At 41.0% G+C, this 13,463-nt stretch overlaps 1 protein-coding gene and 1 long non-coding RNA gene across 4 annotated transcripts; both read left to right on the top strand.

Annotated features, from left to right (window-relative positions):
- The first annotated feature begins 539 nt into the window (after positions 1–539).
- Positions 540–10,574, top strand: lin54 (lin-54 DREAM MuvB core complex component). 3 transcript variants are annotated; one of them, XM_020082600.2, is made up of 14 exons: positions 540–669; positions 2,869–3,662; positions 4,597–4,708; positions 4,886–5,016; positions 5,497–5,625; positions 5,893–6,094; positions 6,212–6,285; positions 6,370–6,567; positions 6,667–6,758; positions 7,212–7,283; positions 7,389–7,491; positions 7,587–7,724; positions 7,840–8,042; positions 9,136–10,574. In XM_020082600.2, exons 2-14 carry the CDS (start codon positions 2,898–2,900, stop codon positions 9,335–9,337), a joined length of 2,421 nt encoding a protein of 806 aa, XP_019938159.2. In that variant the 5' UTR covers positions 540–669; positions 2,869–2,897; the 3' UTR covers positions 9,338–10,574. The 3 variants fall into 3 exon arrangements, with proteins under 3 accessions (XP_019938159.2, XP_019938158.2, XP_069370062.1); XM_020082599.2 differs by having other exon boundaries at positions 5,497–5,652; XM_069513961.1 differs by lacking the exon at positions 540–669 and adding an exon at positions 1,341–1,485 and having other exon boundaries at positions 5,497–5,652.
- A 928-nt stretch (positions 10,575–11,502) lies between these two features.
- On the top strand, positions 11,503–12,627 carry LOC109626183 (uncharacterized). The gene is made up of 3 exons (XR_002202509.2): positions 11,503–11,805; positions 12,241–12,294; positions 12,499–12,627. It is a non-coding gene; the product is annotated as an uncharacterized lncRNA (long non-coding RNA).
- The last annotated feature ends 836 nt before the right edge of the window (positions 12,628–13,463 follow it).

The following is a 13,463-nucleotide window of genomic DNA, read 5'->3' as shown; positions in this document are numbered from 1 at the left end:
GTTTACTGAGAGTAGAATGAAAGATACAAGCAGGGGTATAAGTTGTGAGGTCTGCTAAGTAAAGTGGTGCAGGGCCATTCAGTGATTAAAAACAAACCATGGGTAAGCAGTGCAATAAGGCCAGAATGGGTGTGATGTGATTATATGTTTGACTTTGATCCCTAGCTGCTGTGTCTTGTTCAAGATGGAGGAGATGGATTGACGTCTCGGGGTTCCTGAGAGTTGCAATAATCCAGATAGCTGGAAACAAAGGCATGAATGAGAATCTGTGCATTACTGAATGAAAGGAGGGCAATAATTCAGATTTGACTTATAGCTGATTTGGTGATATTGCAAAAATATCTATGGTCCCTATCAAAGATCACTGACCTCAGCACAGATGTTAACAAATGTGATGCACTGTGTAATAAGTAAAAGACCACATGTTTGTAACACACTGTGGGTTAAAAACAAACCGAATCAAGATTCACATTTTAATCAAGTTTTAATTTGTGTACATTTTAAAGTTGTCTGCGCCTTTAAATATTACGTCCCGGTGACGTCAGGCTCGGAGGGCGTGGCCGGCCTGTGAAATGTCAGGGAGGAATGGCGCTCGGCGCGGTATTTTGAACAATCGCCCTTTCCTTTCCTCGCTTTATCTGGATACGTCGCCCAGCGTCAAAATCTCCGGTAAGATCGACCGCCCGCTGCCCCGCCGCGGAGCCCACCCCAGCGTATCCGGCGGAAAGCCGCACACTTGAGAACGTGTTTGAATGTTGAGGTATAATGTTGTAGCTAGCTAGCTCGGGTTAGCAAGCTCAGCAAGTTTGCTAGTACAGTTGTCCTGCCCGCTGGGCTGCTGGCTTGATGAGGGTTCGTGAGGATGAGCATGGAGGAGCTAAGGGTAGACACCAGCACAGGGGCCGGGCTATTACCTGCAGCCGATCGCTCGTAACATTCAGAGCAGAGACAAAGTTTGGTTTGAACTAACAGATAACTGAAGAACACGAAGTGTCCGCTCACTGCAAAGTAAAAGCTAAGAACGCTGATCATTGACAGTTGTTTTGGTGGGACTGTGTGTGTGTGAGAGTGTGTGCGCGTGCATGTGCTGTCAGAAAAACTCTTAACAGCACAAATCACCAGTTTAGTTTCTTGGCTGCAAACTTGTTTTTACATCTGTGGGTTTTCTGGTCTGGAAACTGACCCTGCGCCTCACCTGGGTCAAGTGTTCGACTTACTGGACGTTTATTAACTTACAGGTGGTAATTATAACTAGTTAATAACACGCTAACTTAAACCAGGGCTCCCACACAACGGTTATTCGTGCCGTTAGGTGAATGTTAATGTGCAGGAGATAGTTCAGTCCGTGTGGATACCTGAAGAAGTGACAGGGGGAATCACTGGGAGCTAGCATTGTTTACGTTGTCAGAGTTAGTTCCTTTGCTAATAGCTCCCTGTTAGCAGCGACGGCTCCCATCATCTGTAACTGCCCCGTTGTGTTTGCGGGTAAGTGTCTTTGTCCAGTGCACATCATGTTAAACTGCGGGACCCCATCCTCCACAGCTCAGTGTTAGCCGGGGGAGCTAACTGGGCTGATGACGAGGTAAAAATGGCGGATCTTTCGAAATCCAACCCCGGCCTGAAATAGTAACGCAGCCAACAAACAGCTTGTCGTATTTTCCCCAGTCTTTGACCTAACTGGGACCAGTCGTGGGAGGGGGGTTTCACACGGGTGAGAGGAGCACGGCTTCTAATGGTGGCGTTCACACGGGGACGTGAAAACAATAGGATCAGTTCCCTGAGTGTGTGTGTGTGTGTGTGTGGGGAGGGTTCATATGTGCCTTTCGGTGGATTAATGTTGAGCAGAGAGCAGCAGGACAAAGATACGCCTGTGATGATCGGTGCGGCCTAGCTAACCCACAATCAGCTGTCAGCTCCTGTCAGATTCACCACATCTCAGACGTGGATCACGTGATGGCTGAAAACTTATTCACAGCTATTTTGTCGCTAACTATAACTGCCTGGCATATCTGTTTATTTTTCTGGCTGAGCCTTTTGCGAACATCCTGGATTCCTGTTCCCGTCCATCAATCATCTGCAGCAAAGCATCTAAGATGATCAAACACATAGTCGCATCGTGTGTCTGTTAAAGAGAAATAATCCACATTTTCTTGGTGTCTCCTTGGCTACTTCTTTAGATATACTAGTACATCCTAATGTAATCCAATGCAGCTGTCCTGCCATAAACTCTGTTATGTATGATGCCTGTAATGTGCAGGCTTTTTGATCACCTTAGAGGCATTAAGAAAATGATAGATCGGTCCACATTAGCCGATTGGAGATATATTGGTATTGGCGTATATGTCGGCTGATAAATGACTAAAAATGCAATCTTTTTGAAAAGTACTGTTATCATTAATTTTTTCCAAACAATTCCATCAAGAAATGTAGTGGGTGTCACAGTTTGCAGTTGGAAACTGGACTAACTATAGACGGTGGGGAGAAAAGAATAGAATGTTTAAAGATGTATAAGAAACTTAACACCAGCTGATATATCTGTCAGGTTTTTTCAGTTGGGCTGTAGAGGTCAGAGGTTGTGATGGTGTCGAATTAGGCTGCATTTCGTTGAGATGTGTTTATATACACACAAAGAAAAATAAGTCAAAATACTCCGCAATGTACAATACCACTCCCCCTAAAACTAGGATTTCAGTAATAAACATATACTTACACATTTCCAACAATGTCTGCAAAAACTGATCATCAAAAATGTCTTAAAGGTTGAACATTCAGGTCATTTTACTGCAATTTATGTGCTCTACAAATAGCATGCATAGTTGTTTTTTTATTTTACAGTGATAATGAAAAATAATTGTGTTGCTCTGTCAGTATCAACAGAGAGCTGACACTTTGCAAGGATGGATGTGGTGTCACCAGAGCTCAACAGCCTCCTGCCTGATGAGATCATGGATACTGAGGCCATAGAGGACGTCCCTCACACACAACAAGCCACGATGGTCCAGTCGGAGGCCAGTGACGACACATCGGTCCCAATGGAAACAGATACGCCCATGGCTCCAGAGAACTTGGGCCTGTGTTCAGGTGCCGCTTCAATACAACACAATCAGGCTCTGAACACCCCCACGGCCACAGACTCTACACTCAGCATCATCTCTGGAAATCAAATTCCTATCTCAATTTCCAGTTCATCGTCGTCCCTTCTTACCCTCAAATCAGCCTTGTCTACATCCACAACCACCACCAAAACTACAGACTGTGTGACTGTGACTGCGACTGAGTGTAGTGTCTCCACGAGTGGGTTAACGAAGCTCACAGCTCCATTTACTATCTCTCCTGCGAACCACCAGATCATTCTCAACAAGGTGGCCTCTTCTCAAGCCACTGAAGCAGCAAAGACTGCAGGCACGTCACCCCAGATCATCAAGCAGGAAGGACAAAAACTGTTGGTTACAGAAATAGGAAAATCTGGGCAACCTATATTGCTGCAGTTACCCCACACGGGCAGCAAGCCCGGTGTTTTACAGACTTCAGGAGACACCAAGTCTCAAGCTCCTCAGTTTAAAGTGGTGACCATTGGTGGGAGATCGGAGCTGAAGCCGATGCTGAGCAGTTCTGGCAACCAGTTGACCACATTACAGGCTCAGCAGCTGAAGGTTGTACAGGTAAAGCTGATTATTTTATTAAAAGTGCAATATTTAAATGGTGGTTAGTTCATTTTATTTGACTTATTAATACTGTTGTGGGGTTAGGTCATCATATGACAGGATGTCAGCAATACAGGACACATGTAGCTTTGCTGTATTAGCCAATGTCAGTTATTTGGAGAAAAGACGAGGACAAAAGATGAAGCTACATTCTTTTTTACAGTAATCTGTAAGGAGACTGGATCTGATGCATCATTCTATCTTTACCTCCCCGTGTTTTTTTTTCCTTCTAAAACTGTATTACGAATAAAACCAGTGAATTTGGGAGATGAAGCTACTTTCTCTTCCCATTATCTGTGGCTTTATGGCATGTCCTGTCAAGAAAAGAGTTTTGCACAAGCTGAAGAAAAGAGATGATAGAGTACAAAAAAACACTGATGAAAACATTATAATAATGAGAGCAATGATTTGAGGTATGTGAATATTGAATAAATCTTCAGCGACCATCAGGCAATCCTTTTTGTTTGAGCAAAAGTTAAAATATCAGCCTATCACATTTTCCTACAGTGGGAGGTGATATTTTTAAATGTTTTTATTTAAACAACAGTCTAAAAGCAAACATATTCAGGTTCACATCCCATTAAAAAGAAGTGCAGCAAATCCTCACACTGGAGAAGCTGAAAGCAGAAAACAAATACTTACATTGATGAATCAATTATTGAAAATATATTTTTCCCAATTACCCTAAATGATTAATTGACTTGTTATTGCAGTTTTATTAGAGATAGTTTGTCTAACAGATAGCATTTCATATCTTGGAGTTCAAACTTCCAAATCAGTTTCAGTCTTAGTTTAAAAAAACCTGTGCTATTGGTAAATTAAAATAAACATTTCAAAGTCTGGCATTATGCTAGAAGAATGGAGCACAAATGAATTCTGATTATCTCGACAGATTGCGAAGAAAACACCATCATCCTCCGCGGCACCAATCAAGTTCATCATCACGAAAACTGTCAACACCAAAGGCCTCAGTCCACAGACATCAGTACCTCCTGTTATTGCTGGTAAGTCTATTAAAACATTTTCGTTCAATATCTGTCCAGCAGTGACTTTTTGTTACTGTAGTCTGTTATCAAGACCACTTGGTTTAACTTTTTAAACCCAGAAATAAGTGCTGAAATGTCGGCTTCTCTAACGTTGTTGAAACACCTTTTCTTAAATCGTGAATTACGTTTTCACAGGGCGGGTCCTGACACAGAATTCCTCAGTGATGCCTTCGAGGACCATTACTCTCACTGAAACCCACAACACTAGTATACAGAGCATCCCTGGCAAAAAGATTGCTATTTCACCCCTTAAGACTCCTAGCAAGGTAAATCCTGCACACTTGTTCTCATTTTCACAATAACTGGTTCGCTTTATCTGTGAAATAGCTGCAGTTTTATAGAAAATTTCCAGCTACAGGTTCCTCAAACTACCACCACTGCAGTTTAAGATAACAGATTTTTGATTTAATTCAAGCAGTAAGAGCACAAGTGTGATTAATAACCTAAACCTGCGCTACCGTATGAAACTGACACACCTACATGGAATACAGCAGTTATTTATGTTACTGTGTGCACGTTTTACAGAAAACAAGATAGCCACTGTGGGATAGGTAGATGGAACACACATTAATCATCAATTGTTTGAGATCTATATTGTCAGTAAACTCAAGAATAATGCATTAAAACACCCAAATTCAAGGTTAGTTGACGATGTTTGTGTGAGAGAAACGAGTATATTTTGTGTCTAATAAGTATTTTATGAGGTGAATAGTTGTACAGATCACGTTCCTCTTGTCTCTCACCAGGTAACTGTTGTATCTGTGGCTTCACCAACCTCCAACTCCTCTCAGAAGTCAGTAGCACTGCCTGTCAACGTAGCGCTTGGCCAGCAGATCCTCACAGTCCAACAGTCCACGTCTAACTCTCCAGTCAAGGTAGCCACCAGCCAAGCCACTGTACAGGTAACAGCATTTATTGTGTGCAGGAGTTAGGGAACATGGGCTCTGGACCAGATGAGTTACTCTATCAATGACACACATGTTGATCATTTCTATTTCTATGTACTGCTAAAGACCGCACTCTCATCTGATGTGGAAAGAGATAGCACACAAGAAACGCTAAGACATTACATTGTAAATGTCAAAATGTTAACGTTGATTATCTCTACTTGAACGTCTCTATGTTAATGTGGATATTTTCAGAATCTTAAAACAGTACAGTCTATGGCTGTGGGAGGAGTCGGTGGCTCCCAGTTCAAAACCATCATCCCTCTGGCCACCCAGCCGAATGTGCAGCAGATCCAGGTGCCAGGGAACAGGTTTCACTACGTCCGCCTCGTCACAGCCACCACGGCAAGCAGCACAGGACAGCCCAGTGGCCCCAGCACCAGCTCCATACAGACAGGTGACTTATGAACAAAGCTTTTCACGGTTAAGAAACCCAGGTCACAGTTAATGTTGTTTAGCAAAGACCCGTCGGGAAGCTCCCCGATTGCAACTCATGATGCTTTACATCCCACAGCTAAACCAATGGTGGTCAGTACAGGAGCAGTAAGGATGTCTGTCCCTATCGTCCCAGCACAGACCATTAAACAGGTACCCTTGGCTTCCTGCACAAACATGTTTATGCTTAGACTTTAATCTCCCCTGACCTTCATTCATGGACTCTACTCCCTTTAGGTGGCACCAAAGCCCTTGACATCAGCAGCACAAGTAGTAACCACCACTCAGAGCCAGCAACGCCTGATCATGCCTGCAACTCCACTACCCCAGATCCAGCCCAACTTTACCAACCTCCCTCCAGGCACCGTCCTGGCACCAGCCCCCGGGGGCGGGAACATGGGTTATGCGGTCGTGCCAGCACAATACGTTACACAGGTTTGTCGGGATATTGGTGTGTCGTGGTATTGTCGTGTTTAATAAGCACTTCTCTTAGATATGCATGTGTTGAGCTTTTTCGGTTGTGTTTTTCTGTAGCTCCAGCAGTCTCCCTTTGTGACCCTCGCCAGCAGCTCTGGTTTCCCTGCATCCACTGGTATCCAGACTCAGGCCAGACTGCCACTTAATGGGTAAGAAGGGACATGAATTTTCTGTTTTATTAGGTGGAAGAAAAACGTAATCATTTACCATCCGCTTAAAAAACATTTTCACCAGATTAGAATATAAAAACCTAAGTTTGACACTATCTTCATTAAGCAACTAACTAAAATAGCCATGAAAAGCATCAGAGGTGCGATGCATACCTTGCATGCACTATATGTGTATCGCATTAATTATCTAGACTGTGGTGGCCCATCATATTCTAATTTGACCCGCCACAGTCTCATAATGAACCAAATCCTATTTTACACTTTTCATTGTTTGAAAAAACACAGACGCTGACATAAAGTAACACATCAAGCACAAAGTAAATATTTTATATTATTTAAAAATTAATACTGAGGTGATATCTTAACTTATTGACTAGTTAAATGTGTTGTGATTTGATTCTAATCCAAGCCATATTTCTCATTGGCCCACAGCTTGTCAACAGCAGAAGCGACCTCAAGACCAAGGAAACCGTGCAACTGCACCAAGTCACAGTGTCTTAAACTGTAAGTACAACCTGTCTGCATTTGTTTGACATGTCATGTCGGCTGTTGACTCAAATTCGTATTCAGTTCGTTTTATTAAGTAGAGCTCTGTTTTTCTTTCTCCAGATACTGCGACTGCTTTGCAAACGGAGAGTTCTGCAATAACTGTAACTGCAACAACTGCTTCAACAACCTGGAGCATGAAACAGAGCGTCTCAAAGCTATAAAGGTATGGACCAAGTTCAGCATATTAGTTGTTTGATTGAAGTTTCTCCATGTCAGACAGATGAATCAATATTTGATGGTGAATATTTGCTTTCACAGACATGTCTGGACCGGAATCCAGAGGCCTTCAAACCTAAAATTGGTAAAGGCAAAGAAGGAGAGTCAGACCGTCGGCACAGCAAAGGCTGCAACTGCAAGCGATCAGGCTGCCTGAAGAACTACTGCGAGTGCTACGAAGTGAGTTTTCTCTGTCACTGCATTGATTGAAATGAGCTGATCGCTTTATTTCCCTTTTCTTCTTATCGACTAACATTATTTACATTTGTGTATTTCTTTCGTTTCAACTTTTCAGGCGAAGATCATGTGCTCGTCCATCTGTAAATGCATCGGCTGTAAGAACTTTGAGGAGAGCCCGGAGAGGAAGACACTGATGCATTTGGCCGATGCAGCAGAAGTGAGAGTACAGCAGCAGACTGCAGCCAAGACCAAGCTGTCGTCACAGATCTCAGACCTGCTCATGAGGACCACACCTGTTATTTCAAGTGGAGGCGGGAGGTATTGTTACACTTTTCTTCTAAAACAACAATGAATTACAGGAGCTCGCCGAAGAAAAATAAATTCTGATGTTAAAATGTTTAAAGCGGTTCATGCTGATGATGAAAGACCTTATTCTGAATAAGACATTTTGATTATGACGTTTACAAGAGTTACTAATAGAATATTCTTATTTACATTTTACAATTTACATTACATTTTACATGTTACAGAGCCTAGTCTGATTATGACTTGAAGCAGTTACTTCAGCACATGATGATGTATGTTGTGAATACTTCAACAGGACATTATAATGCCTTTAAGATGTGTACATAATGTGACTTAGGTCAGAATACTCCATGTCTTCATTTGATTATTGTTTATCCCCAGTAAGACATTGTTTAGGTGAAGGTAATCAGAAAATGCTGTTTGCACGGCAACATCTTGTGTCATTCCAGTTAATGTCGGAATATTCCTGTTCATATAAACAAAGCCACTGTGAGAAATCCAACAGTTTTCTATTGGATAAGAGTAGTGAGCTTCTCAAGAGCATCGCAGCTGTATTAAACAGGCCTGTTTGATTTGTTATTGGTCTCATACCGACCATGGGTCCAGAAAAGTAGTAAATTCGCCAAACTTCTGTCAACGTGTGTGAGTGTGCTTTGAGCGTCAATGAGGCAGCTCTATGCAAAGCAGATAATGAACTTTCACCATCCTCAAGTGCATAAGAAGGAAGGAAAGAGGTGGTTGAGGAAGTAGCTCTGTTCACAGCTAAAAATGCTGACCAAACCAATAAACTGTTTGATTTTATGAAAGGGAGTCAGGTGCAAAGCTGTAACTGAGTCAGGATTTTAAGAGCTGTCACTTCAGGCATTGGTAGAATTTCCCCTATGGTTCATATGTTTTCTTTTCTGTTATTATGCGTCTGATGTTTTACCTACAAAACTCACTTTCAGTGTCTCTCTCAGCAGAGTGTGTCTCAGTTGCCCACACTGACTCAGTTTAGTGGAAGCTTTACTGAAATGAGTCGCCACCTCTGCTCAAAGATAATAATGTCTGATGACATGAGGGATGATGTATTGTCTTTTCATGGCCATGTTTTTTTTCTCCCTAGGCTGCCATACACGTTTGTAACAAAGGAGGTGCTTGAAGCAACGTGCGAGTGTCTGCTGGAACAGGCCAAAAAGGCAGAACAGACTCACCAGCCTCAGGCTGAAGCAGAGAGGGTGATCCTGGAGGAGTTCGGACACTGCCTCATGAGGATAATTAGCTCCGCTGGGAAGGCCAAAGCAGACTGCGCTTCCATCAACTGCTAGGCAGAGCCCTCCCAAGGCCCTCCACCCTCTAAACCTGCCATGGCTGCAGGAGCTGAGAGGCACAGATTACTCTGCACTCTGTCTCGGACCCCTGGAGGTTTTCTCCTGCAGGGAAACAGGTTGTCTCCCTCATCAGGAGGCAAAACAATGGCCTGAAATTAAAAGGATTCCCCTGCCTGGGCCGAGCTAAGGCCAGCTGGAATAATAAACATGGAACAGTTGTTTGCACTGTTCACCCTCTTAGTGAAGAACAAATGGACGCCGCATATGGTGGATCTGCCTTCAGAACTGTTGATCACACTCATTCACCTGGCTGTGATGAATAGAAATGACTGAGAGAGGAAGTCCTGAACATGATGATAAACATCTCCTCACTTTATTTTTCCTACAGGGCCCTATCAAATCTGTGTTCTCCACACTTTCGTTCTTCCATTTTATTCTGTTTTTACTTTCTGTCTTTCCCATGTTGAAGTTTTTGAAAAGAATGCCTGTAATTTTTATGTAATCCGTACATTTTGTGCTTACAGTAGACAAGCAGAACATGTATCTTTTGATATTTATTTTGACAAATATTTGTGAGCGCTAATATTGTGTGGCTTATAGTGCTGCAAACTGTTAATTATTAACTGCGGCTAGGCTAAATTGTTTTAATGAAAATGATTAGAGGAGGTTTTTATCATAAATGCAGTTGTAATATAAATGCACACATAATGCATTGTGCTCACACACACACACACACACACACACACACACACACAGATACACAGATACAGCACTGCTCAGAATAGTTGGCTAGACTGGCAGAGGTACACATTTTTATCTGGTGCTGCTTTCTGTTTTATTAGTCACGTGCTTACTGTACATTAAAAACACCATCAATTGGAAATTATTTCAGACTTGTTAAGTTTTGTCCCTGAAATCTAAAGTTACCTCATCCGTCCAAAGCTGCTCTGATGGGGCACAAACACATTTCAGAGCAGGAAAAAAAACCCTAATGAAATAGAACATTAAACATGGCTGCTTCTCCTTTACCATTTTCCCTTCCAAAGTCCTGGTGGTATTTGCAGGCTCACTTTAGGTGTCTGAAAACTCTGTCACAACTGTTGAATCAGGCTGCATCTAATGGTCATTCTCATTATTAATTAATCTGCTGATTTTTCTTTTCTCAATTTTGTCTATAAAATGTAAAAAAAAAAAAATGGAATGAATACCCAAGGTATGGGTATCTTCAACTGCCTATTTTGTTTGTCCTTTTTTTTTCACCAATCAAAAGTTGATGAAAGTTTGGGGATATTTTGACAGGTTACTGACAATGAAACCTGATCAAACCGCCATACAGTCCTTATGAAGCAAATTAGCTAAATTTGAAGTGTTAAATTATAGATACGTCTGGTTTTATTAAAAATGTTTATCCAAAAGTTTCACTTGTTCTTACGAGGTATATAAATGTTTAGTGGTACAGAAAAATACTAAAGTATGCTTGGCTTTATGTCTTAAGCATTTCTCTCTAACTTGAAACATCCACAACTAAAAGAAAGCGAGACAAATAAAAATATGAACAAAGTTGGAAAAGCAGCAATATTTACTTTTCTGACACTAAAGCATCTATTTTGTTAAATAATTCATTGTAATTGTAATTTTTTAAATGATAAAAAGGGTTCAGGCTTCTCTGTCTAAACAGAATATGTTTGGAATTTGGACTCATTGAATAAAACAAACAATTTGAGTGCATCATCTCAGCGCTAGGGCAATTATAAAAGGGCTTAATACTCTATTGTTCCTCCACTTTGCACAGATGAAAAGGTAAATCGAGAAAGCACCCAGCAGATGAATTGACACTGGACGTAATATTTTGTTGCACCATACTTAAATGTGTATTATTTAGAAGTTTTCCTCTTGGATCATCAGCTAATCTGCTTCATCAGATGCGTGTGGTTGTAGTTTGATCAGATTTCTGTCGTGATTTAAATATTGCTGCACTCTGACCAACGTCGACTCTTGAGTGGTTCATCCAGGAATTGACTCGCACTTCTGCATTGGCTTCATATTTCAGCCCCCCCCCTCCCTCCCTCATCGTATGTAGCACAGAAGGGTTGTGACGTTAGTTCCTCTTATGTTCACAATTCAGGGGCAAAGGGCAGTTTCACAGTAATGTATTGTAGTGCACATCCTGTACACTAGGTGGCCGTAATGTGCAGCGTTACAACTCAATAAAGAAGAAGAGGAAGAAGAAGACTCGTTAGGGGAGCGTGTAGTTGAGGATCAGGAAAATGTCGAGGAGAAGAAAACTGTTAGATTTTACTCACAAACGTTGAAGTATCCAGGTTTTTGTATCAAATAAATCTACGTGGTGTGGACAGCTAGTTAGCTAGGTCTCTCTTCTAGTCTCAGCCAGTTTGTTAAGCAAGGTTTCGTTTAGCTACTTTAGCCGAAACTGTTAACACGTGGAGAGGCTCGATAATCTGTGGGTGAGTGTGTCTTCAATTCTAATGATCGATTACTGTTGTTTTTATCGTTTATGTGTCTCAAACATCACAATCGATCCGCTTGATGTGGTAAACCCACCGCTGTCGGGCCACGTGGCGAGGAATAGTCACAAGCCAAACTCCGCTTATAATATTCGTGATTGTTAAATACTCGACAATTTACGAATATAAGCAATGATCGCAACAGGATTACATATACTTTAGTTGAAAACAATATATATTATAATTCGGCGTATGTTCTATAACGTGAAATAGATTTGTTTGCAGTATTTCGGTGTAGAAATGTACTCTAGTCTGTTTTTGTAATTCCACAAACTTTTGCACACACAAATGTCACTTTTTGTTTGGTCACAGTATTTGTTTCGATGTTAAAAGGTCAACTCTTCATCGTGAAAATCTAAATATATCTCTTTACAGGTCACCTGAACAAAATGGGTTCCAGTGAACTGGGCTTGTGGACCTCACATGCATGTAGGTGTTGCAGTCATTGACCTTAATAAAGTGAACTGCCTTCCCAATGATTATTTCAATCACTACCCATCTGACCCATTCACATGTCTGGGGAAGATTATCAATGAATCTCTGAATGAGGGTTTGGCGTTCATGGAGTTTACTGCTGCTGGTGAGTGTAGAACAGATGTGAATGTAACTTTTCCTTTGGCTTTGTTCTTTCAGGGTCGAGCTGCTGATGTGAATGCAGAGCTTGTGTTTGGGGGGCATCTACCACAAGCACTAAAATGGTTTGTCTTTGTTTGTTTTTTCATACACTTTAAGTTTTTACAATAAAATAAGTTTTGGAATAAACTTGGTGTGTGTGTTTTTGGTTGGTGGGAAAGTTGTGTTCAAAAGCTGTTTTTAGACACTTTGTACATTCTTCAACTTACTTTACCTGCTCACTACAGGTTCTACAGGTATATTTGGTTTAAAACAAAACTCCCCCTATTGTTGCATCTAATCCTTTCAATCTCTAGAGTTGAATGGCAGGTTGAACGTGACACATTATTCAATTTAACTAAAGTGCCTGTACTGTGCTCAAACTCAATATTCAATTTGTTTTCAATGTAACGCCATTTACACATTTCAAACATTGTGACTAATTTATTTTCAATTGCTTGCAATGAGAGGCCCATTTTAGGATAATGTATATTATTGGATGACAACCACTCATGTATTGATTTTTTAATTTTATTGTCGCAGATGGTAAAGATGCAGCTAGTTTTAATTTACATACTGGTGTGCAAATTCCTCACTCAGGGATTACTACATTCTTAATCTTTACCATTAAACAATACATTTTAAAAGGTTGGATTTTACTCTGATCATTATCTGAATTGACAAAATAATATATAGCAAATGAATTCAGTGAACCTTGAACACTACATAAGCTACAGTATGTTGGTGGGTAGCGGTATAAGTAGCAGAAAGTGGAAATACTCAAAGTTTAAGTACTCAACTGTATTTTCCATTAATCTAATTAATTATTTACCATGTCTGAAATGGGCTATTCTGCACAGATACTTTAACTCTTGATGCTCATCTAGAAAGTGTTATTTAAGTATTTCTACACTGTGGTATTACTACTTTGACTTAAGTACAGCATCTGAGTACTTCTTCCACTTCAAGTGATTTAGAAATGTATA

This window comes from Paralichthys olivaceus, chromosome 18 (assembly GCF_024713975.1).
Source record: "Paralichthys olivaceus isolate ysfri-2021 chromosome 18, ASM2471397v2, whole genome shotgun sequence".
NCBI classification, from domain to species: domain Eukaryota; kingdom Metazoa; phylum Chordata; class Actinopteri; order Pleuronectiformes; family Paralichthyidae; genus Paralichthys; species Paralichthys olivaceus.
Note: the sequence above shows the minus strand (reverse complement) of the source record. Positions and strands in the feature narration are given on the sequence as shown.